The sequence below is a fragment of the Scardinius erythrophthalmus genome (genome assembly GCF_964197995.2).
Source record: "Scardinius erythrophthalmus genome assembly, chromosome: 9".
In the NCBI taxonomy this organism is placed as follows: domain Eukaryota; kingdom Metazoa; phylum Chordata; class Actinopteri; order Cypriniformes; family Leuciscidae; genus Scardinius; species Scardinius erythrophthalmus.
Genome location: NC_138229.1, coordinates 39,928,540 through 39,949,285, shown reverse-complemented (window position 1 = coordinate 39,949,285; position 20,746 = coordinate 39,928,540). Strand labels below are relative to the sequence as shown.

The 20,746-nt window shown below is 38.8% G+C and overlaps 1 protein-coding gene across 1 annotated transcript in view; it reads right to left on the bottom strand.

The window, feature by feature from the left end:
- cacna1eb (calcium channel, voltage-dependent, R type, alpha 1E subunit b) overlaps window positions 1-20,366 on the bottom strand; it is a gene marked incomplete at both ends in the record, with an annotated part of 102,127 nt that extends 81,761 nt beyond the window's left edge. The window contains 3 exons of the mRNA XM_081373572.1: window positions 6,642-6,781; window positions 7,165-7,270; window positions 20,158-20,366. Of these exons, the coding sequence (XP_081229698.1) occupies window positions 6,642-6,781; window positions 7,165-7,270; window positions 20,158-20,366 (455 nt within the window). The remainder of the gene's footprint in view (window positions 1-6,641; window positions 6,782-7,164; window positions 7,271-20,157) is intronic.
- Window positions 20,367-20,746: the final 380 nt, after the last annotated feature.

Sequence of the window (20,746 nt, the reverse complement as noted above, 5' to 3'; positions counted from 1 at the left end):
AATGAACCTCATTGGTTCTTGCTGAAGCTCAAACGTGCTGCGCAACATGAGAATGAATTTCATTGGTTCTTGCTGAAGCTCAAATGTGCTGCGTAACACGAGACTGAACCTCATTGGTTCTTGCTGAAGCTCAAACGTGCTGCGCAACACAAGAATGAATCTCATTGGTTCTTGCTGAAGCTCAAACATGCTGCGCAACACAAGAATGAACCTCATTGGTTCTTGCTGAAGCTCAAACACGCTGTGTAACACAAGAATGAACCTCATTGGATCTTGCTGAAGCTCAAACGTGCTGCGCAACACAAGAATGAACCTCATTGGTTCTTGCTGAAGCTCAAACGTGCTGCGTAACAAGAGAATGAACCTCATTGGTTCTTGCTGAAGCTCAAATGTGCTGCGCAACACAAGAATGAACCTCATTGGTTCTTGCTGAAGCTCAAACGTGCTGCGTAACAAGAGAATGAACCTCATTGGATCTTGCTGAAGCTCAAACGTGCTGCGCAACACAAGAATGAACCTCATTGGTTCTTGCTGAAGCTCAAACACGCTGTGTAACACAAGAATGAACCTCATTGGTTCTTGCTGAAGCTCAAACATGCTGCGCAACACAAGAATGAACCTCATTGGTTCTTGCTGAAGCTCAAACACGCTGTGTAACACAAGAATGAACCTCATTGGTTCTTGCTGAAGCTCAAACATGCTGCGCAACACAAGAATGAACCTCATTGGTTCTTGCTGAAGCTCAAACACGCTGTGTAACACAAGAATGAACCTCATTGGATCTTGCTGAAGCTCAAACGTGCTGCGCAACACAAGAATGAACCTCATTGGTTCTTGCTGAAGCTCAAACACGCTGTGTAACACAAGAATGAACCTCATTGGATCTTGCTGAAGCTCAAACGTGCTGCGCAACACAAGAATGAACCTCATTGGTTCTTGCTGAAGCTCAAACATGCTGCGCAACACAAGAATGAACCTCATTGGTTCTTGCTGAAGCTCAAACATGCTGCGCAACACAAGAATGAACCTCATTGGTTCTTGCTGAAGCTCAAACACGCTGTGTAACACAAGAATGAACCTCATTGGATCTTGCTGAAGCTCAAACGTGCTGCGCAACACAAGAATGAACCTCATTGGTTCTTGCTGAAGCTCAAACACGCTGTGTAACACAAGAATGAACCTCATTGGTTCTTGCTGAAGCTCAAACATGCTGCGCAACACAAGAATGAACCTCATTGGTTCTTGCTGAAGCTCAAATGTGCTGCGTAACACGAGACTGAACCTCATTGGTTCTTGCTGAAGCTCAAACACGCTGTGTAACACAAGAATGAACCTCATTGGTTCTTGCTGAAGCTCAAGCGTGCTGCGCAACACAAGAATGAACCTCATTGGTTCTTGCTGAAGCTCAAACATGCTGCGCAACACAAGAATGAACCTCATTGGTTCTTGCTGAAGCTCAAACATGCTGCGCAACACAAGAATGAACCTCATTGGTTCTTGCTGAAGCTCAAACATGCTGCGTAACACGAGACTGAACCTCATTGGTTCTTGCTGAAGCTCAAACACGCTGTGTAACACAAGAATGAACCTCATTGGTTCTTGCTGAAGCTCAAACGTGCTGCGCAACATGAGAATGAATTTCATTGGTTCTTGCTGAAGCTCAAACACGCTGTGTAACACAAGAATGAACCTCATTGGATCTTGCTGAAGCTCAAACGTGCTGCGCAACATGAGACTGAACCTCATTGGTTCTTGCTGAAGCTCAAACACGCTGTGTAACACAAGAATGAACCTCATTGGTTCTTGCTGAAGCTCAAACGTGCTGCGCAACACAAGAATGAACCTCATTGGTTCTTGCTGAAGCTCAAACACGCTGTGTAACACAAGAATGAACCTCATTGGTTCTTGCTGAAGCTCAAACATGCTGCGCAACACAAGAATGAACCTCATTGGTTCTTGCTGAAGCTCAAATGTGCTGCGTAACACGAGACTGAACCTCATTGGTTCTTGCTGAAGCTCAAACACGCTGTGTAACACAAGAATGAACCTCATTGGTTCTTGCTGAAGCTCAAGCGTGCTGCGCAACACAAGAATGAACCTCATTGGTTCTTGCTGAAGCTCAAACATGCTGCGCAACACAAGAATGAACCTCATTGGTTCTTGCTGAAGCTCAAATGTGCTGCGTAACACGAGACTGAACCTCATTGGTTCTTGCTGAAGCTCAAACGCGCTGCTTAACACGAGAATGAACCTCATTGGTTCTTGCTGAAGCTTAAATGTGCTGTGAAACACAAGAATGAAACTCATTGGTTCTTGCTGAAGCTGAAACAGCATCTTTATTTATATAGCGCTTTATACAATACAGATTGTTTCAAAGCAGCTTTACAGTGATGACAGGTAAATAATGCATTTCGGTTGATGTTCAGCTGAATTCAGTTGCTACGTAACAAAAAAGAATGAACCTAATTGGTTCTTGCGGACTGTTATCGATAATGAAAATAATCAACAACAAATCTGATTATCGATTAGTCACATCTGCGCACTGTGCTTAAATACCACCAGCCAGCAACGTCGCTTTACAGTAGAGAATAACCCATTGCTATGGACAAAACGCATATGGAAAATAGCGGAGGACTCGTGAGCTGCTGCAGGAAAGGTACAGCAGTGAGCTGTCAGTTCAACATTATGATACACATATTTGTTTTATCATGTCTAATGCAAAGTTTCTCCATATGTTCCCAGCGGACCTGTGAATAAAAAAAAAAAAAATCAAATTGGCTCTGTCCCAGCAGATTCACTTGCAGCTAATCATTAATTTCAGATGAAATGAAAGCCACAAGCAATGGCCTACTGGCCTTGTTTCAGTTCCCAGATGAGTGAAATGACACATGTAGTTTTCTTTTAAGTCTGACTTACTTTCACTGTTTTTAAAGAGGTCAGGAATGTTGGAGCCAAAAGTGTGTCAGATATGTAGCAGAATTTTAAGAGAAAAACTGGCATTTCAAGAGAAAAATCTGAAATTCTAATAAGGGTGTATACAAATATACAGTTATGTGGATCTTTCCACACAAAACTAAGAACAGTTGCTATGAGCATTCAGATATCAAAAACAAGATTGGCCTCATTCATAAAACAAACAAAAACTAATTTATCTGTAAACTCATTTTGCATTTAACTTAATAATTAGTAAGACTGGATTTAAGAAAAATTTATACAGAAATATGGTCTGCTCATGTTTTATGAATTAGGCCCAGTCGATGCACTGTACTAAGTCTATACAACCAGAAAGAAATTACACCTTTCATTGATGTGATGTGTGTTAAAATCAATGTCAGACCATTTCCCACCTTTTAAGAACTTCTATTAAAATGTGAAAAAAAGACCTGGCATGATTTGTCATATTTTCATCTATTAAATGGATTAAAATCTATGGTGCAAAATCATTTCTTGTTGTAGACACCCACATTACCTTGACAACAGGGGGTCAAGGTTTTGCTGGCTAGCACAGACATTAACTACACAATTGACAGCCATTCAAATGTAGTTATGTATTTGAATAAAATGTTATTTTATCATTTTTATTATTTTTTTAGTGGATGCTTCTCCAGTGATCGTTTTTGGAGGACTTTTAATAGAGTTAAATAGACTGCCTATTTAAAAAAAAAAAAAAAAAAAAAAATTTTCTTTGCTGCAAGAAGTTGGTGCAAAAATAGTGTGTTGCAGTTCAAACTGGTTAGAATTTTTTTTTAGGGAAATGAAAAGGAACAACTCTTTTATTATCTTTTAGTTTCTCTCGAGGTGCCCGTGACTCAAGGTGTGTCGCTCCCACATCGCCTCAGTGGAAGAGGAACAAGGTTTCCTCCATCTCACCTAGTCCGGTAGTCCCAGAGCTCCCAAGTCTGCGGTCTCAAGTCTGGTTGTCCTGGAGGTAACAGAGCCATATGCCATGGAGGCCATCCCAGAGCAGCCCCCTTTTTCCTGTCAGAGCCACGGAGGCCATCCTAGCCACCCCTGCCCGATCGAGGAGGCCGTCCTCTCCCTTTATGCCTCCGCAGTTAATGTGTGTCTGGGCTGCACAGACTTCCCTATTGGCTCCCCTCACTCCTGCCTCCCCTGAGTTGGCCACTCTCCTTGTCACGGCCACAGAGGTCGTGCCAGAGCCACCCAATCCCCCTGCTCTTCCAGCTCCATCCAAGCTCCCTGCACCATCCTGGCCCTCTAAGCCAGGACTCCAGACCCCCCCCGGTCCACCTCCTTGGCTCTGCTCTGGCCCTCAGCTGGGTCTCCAGACCCACCAGAGCCCCCCTGATCCATTCCCCTGGCTCTGCTCTGGCCCTCAGCCGAGTCTCCAGACCCACCAGAGCCCCCTGGTCAATTCCCCTGGCTCTGCTCTGGCCCTCAGCCGAGTCTCCAGACCCACCAGAGCCCCCTGGTCCACCCCCCGGCTCTGCTCTGGCCCTCAGCTGGGTCTCCAGACCCACCAGAGCCCCCCTGGTCCATTCCCCTGGCTCTGCTCTGGCCCTCAGCCGAGTCTCCAGACCCACCAGAGCCCCCTGGTCCACCCCCCTGGCTCTGCTCTGGCCCTCAGCTGGGTCTCCAGATCCACCAGAGCCCCCCTGGTCCACTCCCCTGGCTCTGCTCTGGCCCTCAGTCGGGTCTCTAAACCCGTCGGAGCCTCCCTGGTGCAACCCTCCGGTCCCTCCCTGATCATCTGCCTGGTCTCCAGACCTTTCAAAGACTTCCTGGACCGTCCCGCCGACACTGGCTTGGCTCCCCTCTCTCCCTCCACTCATTGTCTCTGTAAATTGACCCCTCTTGCCATCTTGGTGTGTGTCTGTCCTGTGTGGTCATGTTGGTGTGTTGGTTTTGTGTTGTCGTGTGATTGTTTCTATCCTTTGTTCAGTGTACCTCATGGGGCCAGTTTTAACTACAAATAAAAGCCCATGCTCTGCGTCTTGAGTTCTCGCCTCATCCCTTCACCCATATCTAGCATATATTATGTTGAATTAATGAATTTTGCTTATTTGTCCTGGTGTGATGGTGTCAATATAATCAGTTGTTAATCAAATGAGATGTATTCTGTTTGTATATTTGTATGCATATACATTTGGTCTTCACAATCATAATAATCGGTACTTATTGTTTGTTTGGATTCTACAGTTTCCCGTAAATAATTCCATCCTAATTATTAAATGCATGTAATGTATGTGAGTAGTTGATTTCACCATATCCTCATCAGACAAACATTCAGTATAAGCTATTGAGTCTTTTGGCATCCTTGCATCTACTAACTTGTGTAATGTATTTTGTACTCTAATGTAGTGGATGCAATGCACAACTGTGAAGGCTTACGTTGCACGAGTGCCCACTACTGACAAAGCCTGTGCAATGAGTTTAAATGGAATGCCCTAAGCCCTTGATCACACTTCTATGGTGCTGATTTATTATATACAGTTATTTTTTATATGAATCTTTTTATGCACTTCTCTATAAACCTATGTGTATGCTTGGGCTGTTGAGAAAATGTTTAAAAAATACACAAACATGTTAGCCTAGAAATCTAGACGCACCCAAGCGGCAGCAAATTTTATTTTGCAGCCAGGGTCGTCTAGCAACTCTCCGTTGGCTTTTGAGCTGGAAAAAACAAACTCTAGTCAGACCAATCACATTGTGTATAGAGTCGGTGGATGGGCTTAACATTATGACGTTGTGAGGGTTCCGTATGAATTCCCTACTACTTGAAAACAAAGAAGATGGCTCCTGCTGCTGGCGAACAGCGCTCTTTCGAATCGGCTTTGGGATATGGCATTTTGGGATATGGAGTAGTTATTAAGCCTTTAAATGGTCGAGCCGGTTCAGAATCTAACTGAATCGGACTCTAGTTCCGGGTTGATGACGCAACACACGCATCTGAAGCAGCACCAAATGAGCCAATAAGCATGTCCAGATGGGTTACTGAACAAAATAACTGTTTGGAATGATTGAATCAAACCTACAGGCAAAGTTGAAAGTCAGATTTTTGGTCATATCCGACTCAAAAAGAACCAGGATAACCAACTTTGACAGAACTGGCTCATTCGGTTATTTTTTATTTGTTCATTTCAAAATGGTTCTTTGGTTTAATAACCCATCTGGACATGCTTATTAGCTCATTTGGTGCTGTGCTACTTTGGATGTGTGTCTAGCATCCTGAGCTCAGAGCTAAAGTTTGATTCAGTTCGATTCTGAGAATATGCCTGGTATATGAATAGGTCCCTCAGTCAGAATTGATGATGTTAAGATCAGCTGAAACTTCCCTCACCCATTTAAGTAAGAGGAATGAGCTCTCAAAATGCCCCATGAAGAAATGCTTAGGGAAGTTAGCAACTGTATGTTTAAAGTGTAGTATAAAGCAGCACACCTCCATGGGAGAGTCCTCCTGCTTTTTCCTGTTTTTATTTCGGATGATTGTGCACACCTATCCAATATTACACATGGTAGAAGTCTTAGGGCAGTTACCTACTATCTCTTTACAGTCCTATCAGATTTTTTTTATGAAAGTTTAATGGAAGCCATCCTTTCTATAGTTGTAAAGCTCTCACCTGTTATCTCAAACTATTCATAACTGTGAAGTATTGAGAAAAAAAAAAAACATCACTTACCCACTTAGCACAACAATGAAGTCCATTACATTCCAGCCATTTCTGAGATAGGAACCCTTGTGAAAAACAAAACCAAGTGCCACCAGCTTGATACCAGCCTCAAAACAGAAGATCCCAATGAAATAAGGCTCTGTCTTCTCCTAATGGACCCAATGATAAAGAAACAGATAGAAATAATTAAACAAAACAAATGATCAGATTTAATTTTCAGAGTTAGTATTGTAAACAAGTTTCTTTTATAGGGACATACTCTCCTAACCCAGCCCAGGGAAACTATAAGTACAGTTGAAAAACTAGAAAGTGTATGTGCTGTGGTGATGTAATTAAAGATTTGTATTGTTGCACAGTTAAGTTGGTTGCCATGTTCATTAGGAATTGCTGTTGGTTGACATTAGCTTCTGAGTAAAAGAATGAGGTTTATTTTGGACTCTGGGAGTCAAATAATTTAAATTATAAGTAGTAGCAAACGTTTTGAAGGTTCAGTTATGTTTCTCTAGGGTATATTTATGCTTTTAATGCTTACCAGCCTTTTGGACATGGGTGTCTTGTCCTCACCAGGAAGATGTTGCTCCAGGGATAAAACAATACAGTTGGCTATGATGGTGGCCAGGATCATATACTCAAATGGAGTAATGGCATAAAAGTCAAGGCAAATATTATATCAGAGGAAATAACACACTTAATTTCTAACAAAATTAGAACTATTAAATTTAAACATTCCAGCTCGCATCTAAACAATGAAGACTCCTCTCTTCAAGACTCACAGTCTCTGTACTTACTACTCAACACATCCAAAAATCCTGCATACCTGTATTAATTCCCTTTTCTCTTCAGTAGGAACATACACTGTATACACATAAATGGTTATGAGTCATTCCGTGTCAACTCAAGGTCCCCGGCTAAAAAATTTGATTTTGATAATTTTTTGCCTGGTGAAAGAAATACTTAAATGAAGAAGAAAGCCAAAATATTAAATATAGGGTTGGGTACCGAAACCCGGTTCCAATAGGTAACCGGTTCCGACGTAAACGGTAGTAACCAGACCGAATAAGAACGAAACTTTCGGTGCCTGATTTCGGTGCCTGACGTTTTTTTACCGCCCCCTATAAAACATCTCGCGGCACGAATGATCCAATAATAAAACATCTCCAGTTAACCAGCAAAGCATTCATTTAGTTCGTTTGTTAAATAAGAGACGATCTAGCGCTGAAATGTGTTTTTTTAAATCAAGTGATCAAAGTGCTCGTTGCCGCTGCGATCAGTGGCGCGGATACAGTGTTTTCTCGTGGCTAGCGCACACCGCACTTTTCTTCACTCGGACGCGCGCTTCAATACGTTGCGGAGATCGATCTATTTATGAGGCGCCGTCTATATGATTATGTGCGCGGAGAGTTTGTGTGTGTGTGCTCGCGTCTCAGATGAGTATATGCGCGGAGAGTTTGTGTGAGTGTGTGTGTGTGTGTGTGTGTGTGCTCGCGTCTCAGATGAGTATGTGCGCGGAGAGTTCCGCGCATCTAGTGTGTTGAGTTTATAGAGTTTGCGTGTGTGTGCGTGAGCGACTTTAGAAGTTGTGCATTTCATATGCATTAGTTTGAGCATTCAGCAGTATACATGTATGTGTGACTACCTAGTATACGTGTATGCAAGGGTTTATGTGCGTGAATGAAGTTTGATTTAAGCCCTAGATGGCGCCTCATATCTATTCGTTCTGGTGAAATCTCAAAATATAATGGACACAAAGTGTCACTGCTTGATATACAACCACTGATGAGCATAATCGGTTTAAAAAAACAAAAACAAAAAAAAAACTACAAATGCGGATTAGAACCCAAAACCTCTGACACGCTTGACTAAAGTTCAAGTTCAGCTGCCAGTGTTCCTCTTCGGGTAAGTCTAGCATTTTAATGCCAACTGCAAATCTTGCATATCAAGTATGAAGTATATCAATATCAAGTATATTTATATGAGGCTATACTGTGTGTGTTAAATATTTCTGCTCAGTGTCAGATATTTCTCTGTTCTGTAAAAGTCTTAATATGAGAAGACAAAATTTTGATCTTAACTCAAGTGTTTTGTGCTACATCAGTAGCCTTTTAAAGGGCACAATTTTTCATTTAATCAGAAAATCTTTTTCAGAAAATCACACACACACACACGCACACACACACACACGCACACACACACACACACGCACACACACACACACGCACACACACACACACACACACACACACACACACACACACACACACACACAGAGGTATTATTTTTTTTTGATAAAGTGTGTGCAGTTTAGTTTTCTTAAGTACCGTTTCAAGAACCGTTTAAGCACCGGAACCGTTTGAAAAATACCGAGTAGGTACTGGTATCGGATAAAACCCAACCAATACCCAACCCTAATTAAATATCATGGATGCATATTTACTACTCTGTAGAGAGTTTTTAAAATGACAAATTTTACCTGAGATCTGGAGCCAAATTACAGGGGGGTAAAAATGACTTTAGAAAGATGCCATCATTATTTTATTTTTTACACAGAAATTGGTAGGTCCATTAGTTAAATCTATTGACTTAAGCAATCTTTGTTTTATTCTTTGTTTTATATATTCTTATAGTGTTGTTTATCTGTGTTTTTTTTTTTTTTTGGTCTATATGTGTATTTTGTAAAATTTCTGTATGTATTTCTGCAATTAGAAAAAAAAAAAAAAAAAAAAAAAAGAACAACAAATAGGGTTGAAACTAGAAATGTATCTAATTTTTTTCTATCAACACAATTGCATAGAATATACCTGCCTGAGTGCCATATATATTCTTTTGCCAAAGTTTGCGTGCATGTACAGTGCTATGCATAAGTTTAGACACCCATACTAAAGTTGACTAAAAAGAGGAATAAAAAATCATCTTTTGGAAACTGAACTTAATGCCTTAATTTAAAAAATTAGGAAAAATCCAACCTTTAAGGACACTAATTTTCTTTGTGAATGAATAATGTATCGTAAATAAATAAATGTTCTTCCTTAAAATACAGGGTGCATAAGTTTGGACACCCCTATGTTAAATTCCCATAGAGGCAGGCAGATTTTTATTTTTAAGTATTTTTATTTATTATTTTTTTAGGATACTATGCATCCTGATAAAGTTCCCTTGGCCTTTGGAATTAAAATAGCCCCACATCATCACATAGCCTTCACCATACCTAGAGATTGGCATGGTTTTATTTCAGTTAGCCTAATAGCTAGTTTGATTTGCATTGAGAGATGATCTTATGGAAAGTACTCCATGCCAATCTCTAGGTATGGTGAAGGCTATGTGATGATGTGGGGCTATTTTAATATTTTAATTTCTTGCACCCTGTATTTTAAGGAAGAACATTTATTTATTTACGATACATTATTCATTCACAAAGAAAATTGGTGTCCTTAAAGGTTGGATTTTTCCTATTTTTTTTTTTAAATTAAGGCATTAAGTTCAATTTCCAAAAGATGATTTTTTATTCCTCTTTTTAGTCAACTTTAGCATGGGTGTCTAAACTTATGCATAGCACTGTAACTCTTTAAAAGTATTAAAGATATCTTAATATCCCTTTAGATTCTAATTCTCAATCAACTTTTCAAATGAATTGTTTAATTTTACTCATTTTCATTTATCTTTGTTTTCTTCCGTAAAATATTTGGTGATTTGACATGGAATGACCCTACTGTATGCATCAGTAGCATATGGACTTGTTTGATTAAATGCATGACTAATCATTCTTATTAGTTGACTTGTCATCCAGTAAAGTAGTTGACCTAATATAAATGGCTCAGTGCTGCAGTAATGGAGTGTTTGAGTGGATGATGCAGGTGAGAAGCATGCATGTCTTCATTGACATATTCACAGTGGCTGCATTGTCTTGCTTTAGCTCCTGTCAGCCTTGACTAGCTTTGTAGTGATTTATCCACAACTAGTCAACTTGAACCCAACATGTCTACAAATGATTATAGATTGAAATTGATCGTTGGTAGTCTGCCACACTCTAAAAATATTTTGATAATGAATGAATGAATGAATGAATGAATGAATGAATGAATGAATGAATGAATATCATCCAACAGCTTGCATCAATATTCTGAGATATGACAACTTTTAATGCAATTATGTTCAACCAACATATTACATTAAGTAGCATTGTAGCATAATGCTACAGTACATTATTTAGAAACTAAGTTGTTCCAACTACTTGAGTGGTGGCATTGGAACCAACTCTTTTTATGCATTTCAGTAAAAACAAACATATAGAAAACCACATGTTAATTTTCACTTATTTAGCATGTAAATGTAATGAATAGGTAAGATATTACTTGTCACTACCGTTATAGCATAAAGTCATGTATTCTTTGAAATAGCCAACCACAACCTAGCCACCAACATTACTCTTCAGCACAATGATAATCACTAACCACAAAAACCTCAACAACATTAACTCTTCTAAAAGTCAAACATAACAGCATTAAACACATTAAAACATATAAAAAACACTTGATTTCTACATTTACTCTTCTTATACTCAGTCTATGCAAAGGATGCAACTACAATGCCCAATTTTCAAAGTTACTACAACTTAATTTAAAAAAGAAAATTGGTAACACTTTATTTTAAGGTTACGTATTTACATGAGTATAGTAATAACAGTACATTATGCATCATTATAAGTAACTAACCCTAAGCCAAACACTAACCCTAAACATAACTCCATGGTAAGTACATGTAGTTAATTAACATTACTATGTCGCCTTAAATTAAATTGTAACCAAAGAATCAATTAATGAACAAATTTGAGTTAAAATTACAGCCAATATTACGTTGATGTGATGATCAACATTATTATGTCAAGAGAATTCATCAAAACCTAACTTAAACTTAAAATGTTTAAACAAATCAATAATTCTGAATTTTTAACTTGCAACCATGAATGTATTTAAGTTGAGGTAATAGATCCCCTGGATTTCTTTTAGAGTGCATGGCTCAGGAATGCAATTTAAGTGAGTAAACCTCCCAATTATATTCTGGCAACACTGAGAGTCTAGAATCTCTTTCTTTAGCTTTGCTGGCTGCATCCACCAGAATGCCTTGGGAACCTGTCAATGTGGAAAACAACATGATCTCTGCTTTCAGTTGATTCTGACATGACCACTGGAAGACCAGATGAACATACAGTAAGATGTCTTCCTTGTAGAAGAGTAGATCAGAAGCTACAATGTTTTTAAAATATAGGCCACCCTTTAAAGCAAGTAAAATATGCCTTAATTATTGACATTACTTTTTCTAGTGCTGGATATTGATAAGTTTGTATATTTTAATTCATTTCTCAAGCAAGCTCTAACAGTAGAGAGTGATATTTAAACCATTTCAGTACTGTCCTAACTTCAGCTGCAGATATCATTCCTTGTTTTAGCTGAAATAATTTAGTACATATTTCTCAGATTCTTAAAGCCTGGTTGCCCAATCTAAAGTTGTATTGATAAGTAAGGAAATGAGAGAATGTTAGTTTTGACTTTACAGTTGGATTGCAGAAAGAATGATGTAAACTGTAAACTGGATTGTCACTGAAAATCATTGTGCATCCATGAAACACAGCAAACATATCCGAAGGAAATACTACAGCAGGATAAATACGAACAATTTTGTAAGCACCATCTGAAACTGCCCGGTAGTTATATTGTAGAAGTGTAGGAAACAAGTGTGAGTCATCATTATGAGAACAGTTAAACCAAAACTTGGAAGATAATACTGATACTTCAATAAACTTTGGTCCAACAGTGTCAAACACAATTTTCAGGTCTTAAAACTTTTTGAGGCCATAGTAAAATTATTTTTTCAAGCCATTCCATCATTTTTTGCCATATAGTTTGGGTCACTGAACTTCTTGGGCCAAACATAACCCTAAATGCAAATCTCTAAGTGATAAAAATATGTTTTAGAGTCCTGCGTTTGGTTTAGCTTGCACCAGTCTGTCTTATAAGCCGCGTTTCCACCGCAGGAACTTTCCCCAGGAACTAGGAACTTTGCGCTGGTACTCGATGTGTTTACACCGCAGGAACCAGTGTCTAAATGAAGTTCCGGGTAAATATTTCCCCCTCCGATAGTCCCTGCTCATGAGGTAGTACTTTTTCAAAGTTCAGGAACTTTCAGGGGTGGGACTTGTGCGCTGCACAAGCTGATTGGTTGTGTTCACGCCGCATTTTGGTTGGATAACTCCACGCAGCATTTTATTTATTTTTAACCTCCCTTTTTAAAAAATCTATTGCGGTTCGTGTCGTGGCTTCATCCAGTAAGAGTTGTCTGTCTGCAAATATGGAATTTAATAAAAAAAACTGGTGGAGTGGCGACGAGTTTCAGGCTTTATTAAGGGCATTTGTGGAAGTGGAAACTTTCTGCGCGTTCGTCCCAACCATCTCACGGTCAATGTCCGCAATAGCTGATAACATACAAATTTTATATCTAACTATAGCATTACGAGCTTACTGAACACGCTTTATCAGTGCTCGTCTCTTTTCTGCCACAGCTTTTATTATTAAGTCATTATGTTTACACATTGTCATCTATTGCAAGGCAGTCCAAACCATATTACAAATTTACTATAACAGGATTGAAATAGCGCTTTGAAGTTAGTAACAAACAACTATTTACAAGACTCTCACTATTTATGATTGATAGACAGGGTTCAGGCTTTTTTTAAGCGTATTTGCGAAAGAGGAAATTTTTGTGCGTTCGTCCCATGGCATCTCACAATAACATACGTTGTCTAATTTTATACGCATACGAGCTTTCTGAACACGCTTTAGTATCAGTGCTCGTCTATTTTGTTTTGTTAATTACCTCGTCAGTAAACCAATACATAACTGCAGCACAGTTTGAATCTCCTCCATACTTATTATAAATGTGGCGCTCAAAACTGATTACTGTCCGTCGCAGACTGGGAGGAGCAGTTGCGCGCAGTTTACCTTCCCGGTACTTTAGACCACGGTGTAAACGCAGAAAGCAACCGGTCTGGGGCAAAAAAAGTTCCTGGGACAAATTGTTCTGGGTAATTTCGGTGGAAACGCGGCTATAGTCTCAGATCATAAAATGATCTTCCAAAGGATTTCACATTAATGTTTCTTTGGAACAAAAACAGTATACAACAGAAATGTCAAATGGAGTTGTCAGATTGGACAAAAAAGAGTGTGTAACAGCTGAGATTGCATTTGCAGAATTATGAGTAACATACCAGGCAGAAAACAAAGCAGTCTAGAGATATCCAAACTCGTCACATCCAAAACACAAGCCAACATAGAAGATAACTCCAAAACCTCCAGTTGCTAGGAACTAAATGGACAGAGACCAGCCATGGGATCAAAACAATACAGACAATATCCATAGATCACTCAGAATTGTAAGAAAACTCCCTAGCAAAACCTTGCAAAAATGTTAAACACTAAATCTCTTTTTTCTACAATGTTCTGAGTTACAATTCTTATCATGTACTGATAAAGACGGGACTAACATCTCTGTGTTTACTGCAGAGTAGGTGTGCAGAGTGTCACATTATTTCACCTTTTGACTGTGTTTGAGTGATGTTTTTTTCTTTTTCTTGTATCATTGTTTCCTGTTCTGTTTCCTTTGTTTGCATTTGTTACTATGGTTATTCATTGTTCGATTGATGCGATCCACCCTTTTCCTCTTTTCCCACCTGGGTCTTCATCTCCTCAGATCTAGTTCTAGTTTTTAAAGTTTTAAATGAGTACATTTTCATTTTTCGGGGAACTATCACTTAAATGACTCTGTACTGTACTTACATCAAAAAAAATTGTGTTCATATTGTATTGCAAAACACTTTTTCTGTTATTTAGGTGGGATACGGATCATTTTAGGGATAGGTTTGGTGGTATGGGTAGGTTTAAGTGTGGGTTGAGGTGTAAGGGAAGGTCAACAGTGTACAAAGTAAAAACATGCATGTACGCAATAAGTGGATTGAATCAAATTATTAATTTAAATGTCAGTACATAGTAGTTAAGGACACTTAATATAAAGTGGGACTGGGTTATTCATTGTTTGATTAATGTGATCCACCTGTTTCTCATTTCCTCCCTTTGTTTTTGTTGGTATTTATTGATCATGTTTTCTGTTAGTCTTTGTTTCAATTTGGTCTTTGTGTGGTGGTAGTTCTCTTCGTGATTTTGAGATTTCTGTGACGTCAGAGTATTTTATTATTTTTGTTATTTTGAGTTTGTTAATAAACTAAAGATTGCTGCTATTAGATCCTGCTCCTTTGTTTCTCTGCTGCAAACAGCCACGACAGTCTGACATTTAAGTATTCTATTTTATATAAATGTATATAATTCTTTTTTTATTGCAAAACTGGTGCTGACATAATAATGAGCCTTTTTAAGTTTAAAAACTTTTTCCTTTTATTCTTACGAACTGGGTGAAGCGATGACCTAATATTGTTCTTGTAAACGGTTTCCAGTATTTCAGAAAAAAAAAGACTATTTTTAAAATGCATGTGCTTGGCAGAGGTCAAAAAGGATTTACAAAATTACTTTTTCATTGATTCTTGTAAACTATGAAATTTGAATGACCATTAAATTGCCACATGGCCAGAACAAAAAGAAAAAAAAAAAAGCTGAGATTTTTTTTAATGCATATGGTGGGAGAGAAAATAAAATGCTAACTCATGTGAGAATATCCATTGCTATTTTTTTTACACTTAATGAGCATTTCACTGCAAATCCAAATTAATGGAAATCCAAATCCATTCATGTTCTCTAAAGCTTGTTTGAGGGGGTGATCAAAGGGTAATCCTCAATGGCCAGATTCATGAGCCCAATGACATCATCACCAAATAAGCCCGCTTCAAAAGCGAACAAAGAATGGTTTGAGTTGTGTGTGTGTGCTGGGGCAAACATCACTTTTCCTGTTGATCATATTTAGTGATATGAACAATTTAGAACTTACAGTAAGTCAGTAAGCCTGCACTGACTGTGCTACGGACATGAATGATACCTCAAATCATGCAGCTTGTAGAGAAAATCTGTGCTAATACTTTCTGAGCAACCAGAGCACCAAATTTCACCATTCTTTTCAGATAAAAAGATGGTTGCAAGAGAGATCAAATACTTGGAAGCTATAACACAGCCACACACACAACACAGAAATGGCATTATAAAATAATACGCATAGTAATGTCAATTCAATCAGGTGCACTAACTTCGAATCTTCAGCTTTTTTATTTTTGGCATCTCTCTAGCAGCGAGGATTGCCATGGCAACCAGCATTCAACACTTAACCTCCTCCAGGGAGGGTTGGCTGAGTTTTGCTCACCTGAGAAACATTCAAACATTATCTCAAATGCTGCTTGTAATGTATTTTCAGGCTCAAGTGTGGAAAACGGGTGCAATCCTTGTAAGAACGTGCCGTGACCAATCTCTGCTGATTGGATTGGTAGCTGACACTTGTGAATATAATCAAAGTTAGAGGATTTTTAGGAAACATGAAATATATTGTTTATTGTGTGACATAGTGGTTGATTGAGTTGAAAAGTACAAGTAATGAAAGCCATGATATAGTACACTGAGAGGATGGGCTTATAGATGAACAAGCAACCAGAATTAAATCAGGGTGACAAGTTACTACTATTAGCAGAGGAAAAATAGTAGTCAGCAAGTCTAATTAACCGTATAATTTTCTCATACCCACATGTCTGTTTCTTCCTTGGATAATTGGCTGTTATATGAAAATTGTAGCCTATATATTCACTTGATCCTTCACTGTAAAAAATAAACAAAGATATAACATAAAAAATTTAAATACAGACACCAATACATGCAGACTATAACATGCTGGACAAACAGTAATACTTTACAGAATGGCTTGGATTTAAGTGTAATATTAATATAGTGTCTTACATTGCTAGGAAAAGACATTTGCCATTTATTTTCCCATATCTGAGGCTTTGTTACAATCTTTATGCCATTCTGACTATAGCCTGGAGAAAAGTCTTTATTCACAGTCAGAACATGCTCTTTCTAGAGGACCTAACGGAGTTGTCATTGTGTTGAACATTGCACTTATTATGTACATGGATTCCAACTTTATGTAATTCTGCTCCATTAAAGAATACACGACCATCAACTCTGAACCCAACAAGCAAACCCTATTTTTCATTGTACTAAGTTATGACCATAGTGCCTGATTTGTAAACTAATACAGTTTGCATCACATAACCATCTCCGCAAGTATGGCTTTTCTGACATAATAAACTTGGTAGTTCACCTGACACAACAATGTACTTGCTAAAATGTCATTGCTGTAACGAAACAGACACTCCAAACAAGATGGTTGAGATGAGAAACAGTTGTAATAAATGTTAAGAGAATAGCGGTAGCGGGAACTGTTGTGGATGAATGTCAATGAAGGATGAAGAACCGGAGATACTGACTGTCCTTTCTGTTATGGTGGTAGATGAGAGCGTGGATGATGAAGCACACACCAGTATGGGAAGAGAGGTGAGTATTTGCTGGCACGACGAAGAAAACGAAGATGACGACGAACAGGGAAACACTGGAGTCTCCGGCAGACGAAGATACTTTTCCAATGAAGCGCAGAAGGTAAGCGATGATACATCTGAAGTTTAATACTCAGGTGATAATGATCTCAGTGATTGTGTGATGGTGGAGCCTGGCTGATCTCTGACAATTGCGTTTTTACATCACGTTTGCTTTTGTTAACACTATTAGTTAGGTTTAGTGTTGGCAGTAAATTCTTTTCAAAAGCGATAGAGCATTACCCTTTTAGCGCCACTCACCAGACATTTCATTTCACATTCAACATTGATTCAGCATTTATGATTTTCTCAAAAACATTAAATATGCCAGTCCAATTTCAGGCAACATCAGTTGGAATCTTCCGGGATATGTTCATTTTGCTTTGTGGCTGAGTGGTTCACCATGTTATGGAAGCTTGTTTCCACCACAGAATAAAACATTTTAAAAGATAATTTACTTTTTATCTCACAATTGCGAGTTTACATCTTGTGAGATATAAAGTCGCAATTGCTTGTCAAAGTCACAATTGCGAGATATAAACTCAGAATTGCGAGATATAATCTTGTGATTCTGACTTTATAACATGCGATTGCGAGTTTATATCTCGCAATTCTGACTTTATAACATGCGATTGTGAGTTTATCTCGCAATTCTGACATCTTATCTCATAATTGTGAGATATAAACTGGCAATTGCGAGTTATAAGTCCAATTGTAAGAAAAAAAAATCTTCCTCAGAATTGCAAGTTTACATCTCAGAAGTGCGTGATATAAAGTTGCAATTGAGAGTTATAAAGTCAGAATTGAGAGATATAAACTCGCTATCGCCAGAAAAAAAGTCTGAATTATAAGTTTATTTCTCGCAATTGTGAGTTTATATTTCGCAATGAGAAAAAAAGTCAGAATTGTGAGATAAAAAGTCGCAATTACCTATTTTTTTGTTATTCTCTGGTGGAAACAAGCTTCCATACCATGTACTGTGGGAGTGGTGGATGGTGATCACTTTTTCCCTCTTAGTTTTGCCCAAATATGCCAGCTTTCTCACCTCACGTTCACAGCCACAGAGTCCATACTCATGCCTGCCATGAACCTGAATCAGCACCCATATCTGCTACAGATGAGGTCATGTCCATATAAGACCAAACCTGTGTACTACCATTACCCAAGGTGCTCACATCTCCCACAAACCATCAGAAGGAACTCACACCCCCTGTCTCAAACCAGGAGCTTCGTATTTCTGCAGCATACCCCTCCAGAGTTTATGGCAGTCTCTGGACTTAGTTATTTAGTTCCCTGTCATAGAGACCACCCATGTCCCGAGTCATGTTATGGCTGCCAGTCCAGAGTCCACTGCATTCTCTGTTCTCCAGGACATTTATGAGTTCCCTGAGGCTGGTCATGTCCCTGGGATCCATGTCACGGCTCTTGTCTCAAGTGAAGTAAGAGCAGCCTTGGCTCCAATGCCTGCAACACCCACCTATTCTCATGCTCCTACCATGTCCACCCATGCTTCTCCATCAGCCACACCAAGCCTTGTTCCCAAGTGTACCTCTCCTGGCCATGCAGAGTCAGTTTCTCCAACCAGTAGGGATCCCTATCCAGCACCACCACAAGATCACTATACAAGTCAACCACAATCCAACATCACAGGTCCACCACAGCCACAAGGTCAGAAACCTGTGATCAGGTCCACTTTAGCATTATTGTCACAGCCCAGTGGCAACAAACCCAGATTACAGCTGTTATCATCCTCTAGCACTGAGCCATTATTGAGTCTTAATTGCAATTAATTAGTTGTATAAAGTTTAGGATGTTATGCAATCTTTTGGCCGATCTTCCCCTCGGGAAGATCTCTGAGTTTGGTTGATGCTTTCATACTATTGAATTTTTGTTGTACTAGTTGTCATGTCTTTATTTTGAAGTTCTGTTCTTTGGCATTAAATTGTATTTAGGTGTGTTTTGTCATTGGTTAACTAGTCTTGCTTAGTCCGTAGGTCTTGTTGAATAGTGTTGTTATTGGACATGAAGACATCCAATCCATGACAAAGACATTGAATTGGCATTGAATTGTATTTAGGTGTGTTTTGTCATTGGTTAACTAGTCTTGGTTAGTCAGTAGGTCTTGTTGAATAGTGTTGTTATTGGACATGAATACATCCAATCCATGACAAAGACAAGACATATTCAAGCACATAAGATCTGTATTTCTTGGACGTTTTGAGATCCGTTTTCCACATTTACAGGTAGAGGGTTATTTGATTTAGGAAGAATGAGTTGCGTGCGTTGAAATGTGTGCGTCTATATTGAATTGTCTACCTTTTGATTGCAGGCTTTAGTGTCTTGGCAAATATGACTCTAGAGGAGACACGTGTGAGATTACATGTGAGAAAAGCCTCCACATGCTTTCTATTGAACTCATTGTATTAATCTCATATTGGCTAAATTGATCTTGATCTGGTGTGATGGAAGGCAATTAAAACCTATTTTAAAACCAGTTTTAATTAAGTGATTACGTACCAACTCTTGAACATGTATTACTAAACTTAGATACATAAATCTCAAGCAGCTCTGACTATGAACTATGGCAACAGTTTTATATTACACTGTTACACCCTAGAAAGAGTGTCTAGCGTCACAAAGTCTGAAATATCTTAATGGTAGAGATGCAAACCAGTGAAATATGAGATGACAGTCTTACTCTACAAAAAACTGATTTCGCCTTTTAATACAAAACTTGCCGTTTCGCCAGCAGATTATTATTAATTATTTGTTTTCTTTCTAGCTTTACTAAATATTTCTGAAATTATTTCCCCCAACAATTGACAGTAAAATGAAAGCCAACTTCTATCAAAAACATCAAGTAAAGAAAACACAGGTAAGCAAATCTGTGATAATTGCATGCAATTTGTCATTCTATCATTGGTAAAAGTAGAAAAGCTTGTTAAAGGATATGGCCACTCTATAATCCTCTTTGCATATTTTCTTATGCAGTTATTCTCAGCGAAGATAAAGAGAGACCTGTTGACGGTGAGACAGTTGTGTTTGGCTGGGATGGGGTTGTAGAGAGCCATGGTCCGAGCCCGTTTTATCGCCCCTGCGGACTCGCTCTCTGCCTTCGCCTCAGCGCTCATCTCCGTAGGCATGTCTTCAGGCTGAGCCATGTTTCAAGATCTGGAATAATCAATCCCAGTTTTCATAGAAGATCCCAGCTTTACTCCATTCATCTAATGGCAAATCAGCTTGAAGAATTTGGCACGAGGTTTGCTCAGTTCTGCCTGCTGCACTCCGTAAAGAAACTTTTTTGTGAAAAAAAAAAAAAAAAAAAACAGTCCGGTTTATCAGAAGTCTTTTTCAAAGCATTGTATCCTTTTCTTATGAGTGGCCTGTTGGAAAAATTGCCATTTCTGTCTTGTCAAAAATCGTGAAATCCTTAAAAAAAAAAAAAAAAAAGTCCAAAAATGACACTTTTAAATCCCTACTGATACTTCTCAGGCTACTAAACATGAAATTCTGTCAAAACCCAGCCCATTTATTCTCCAAT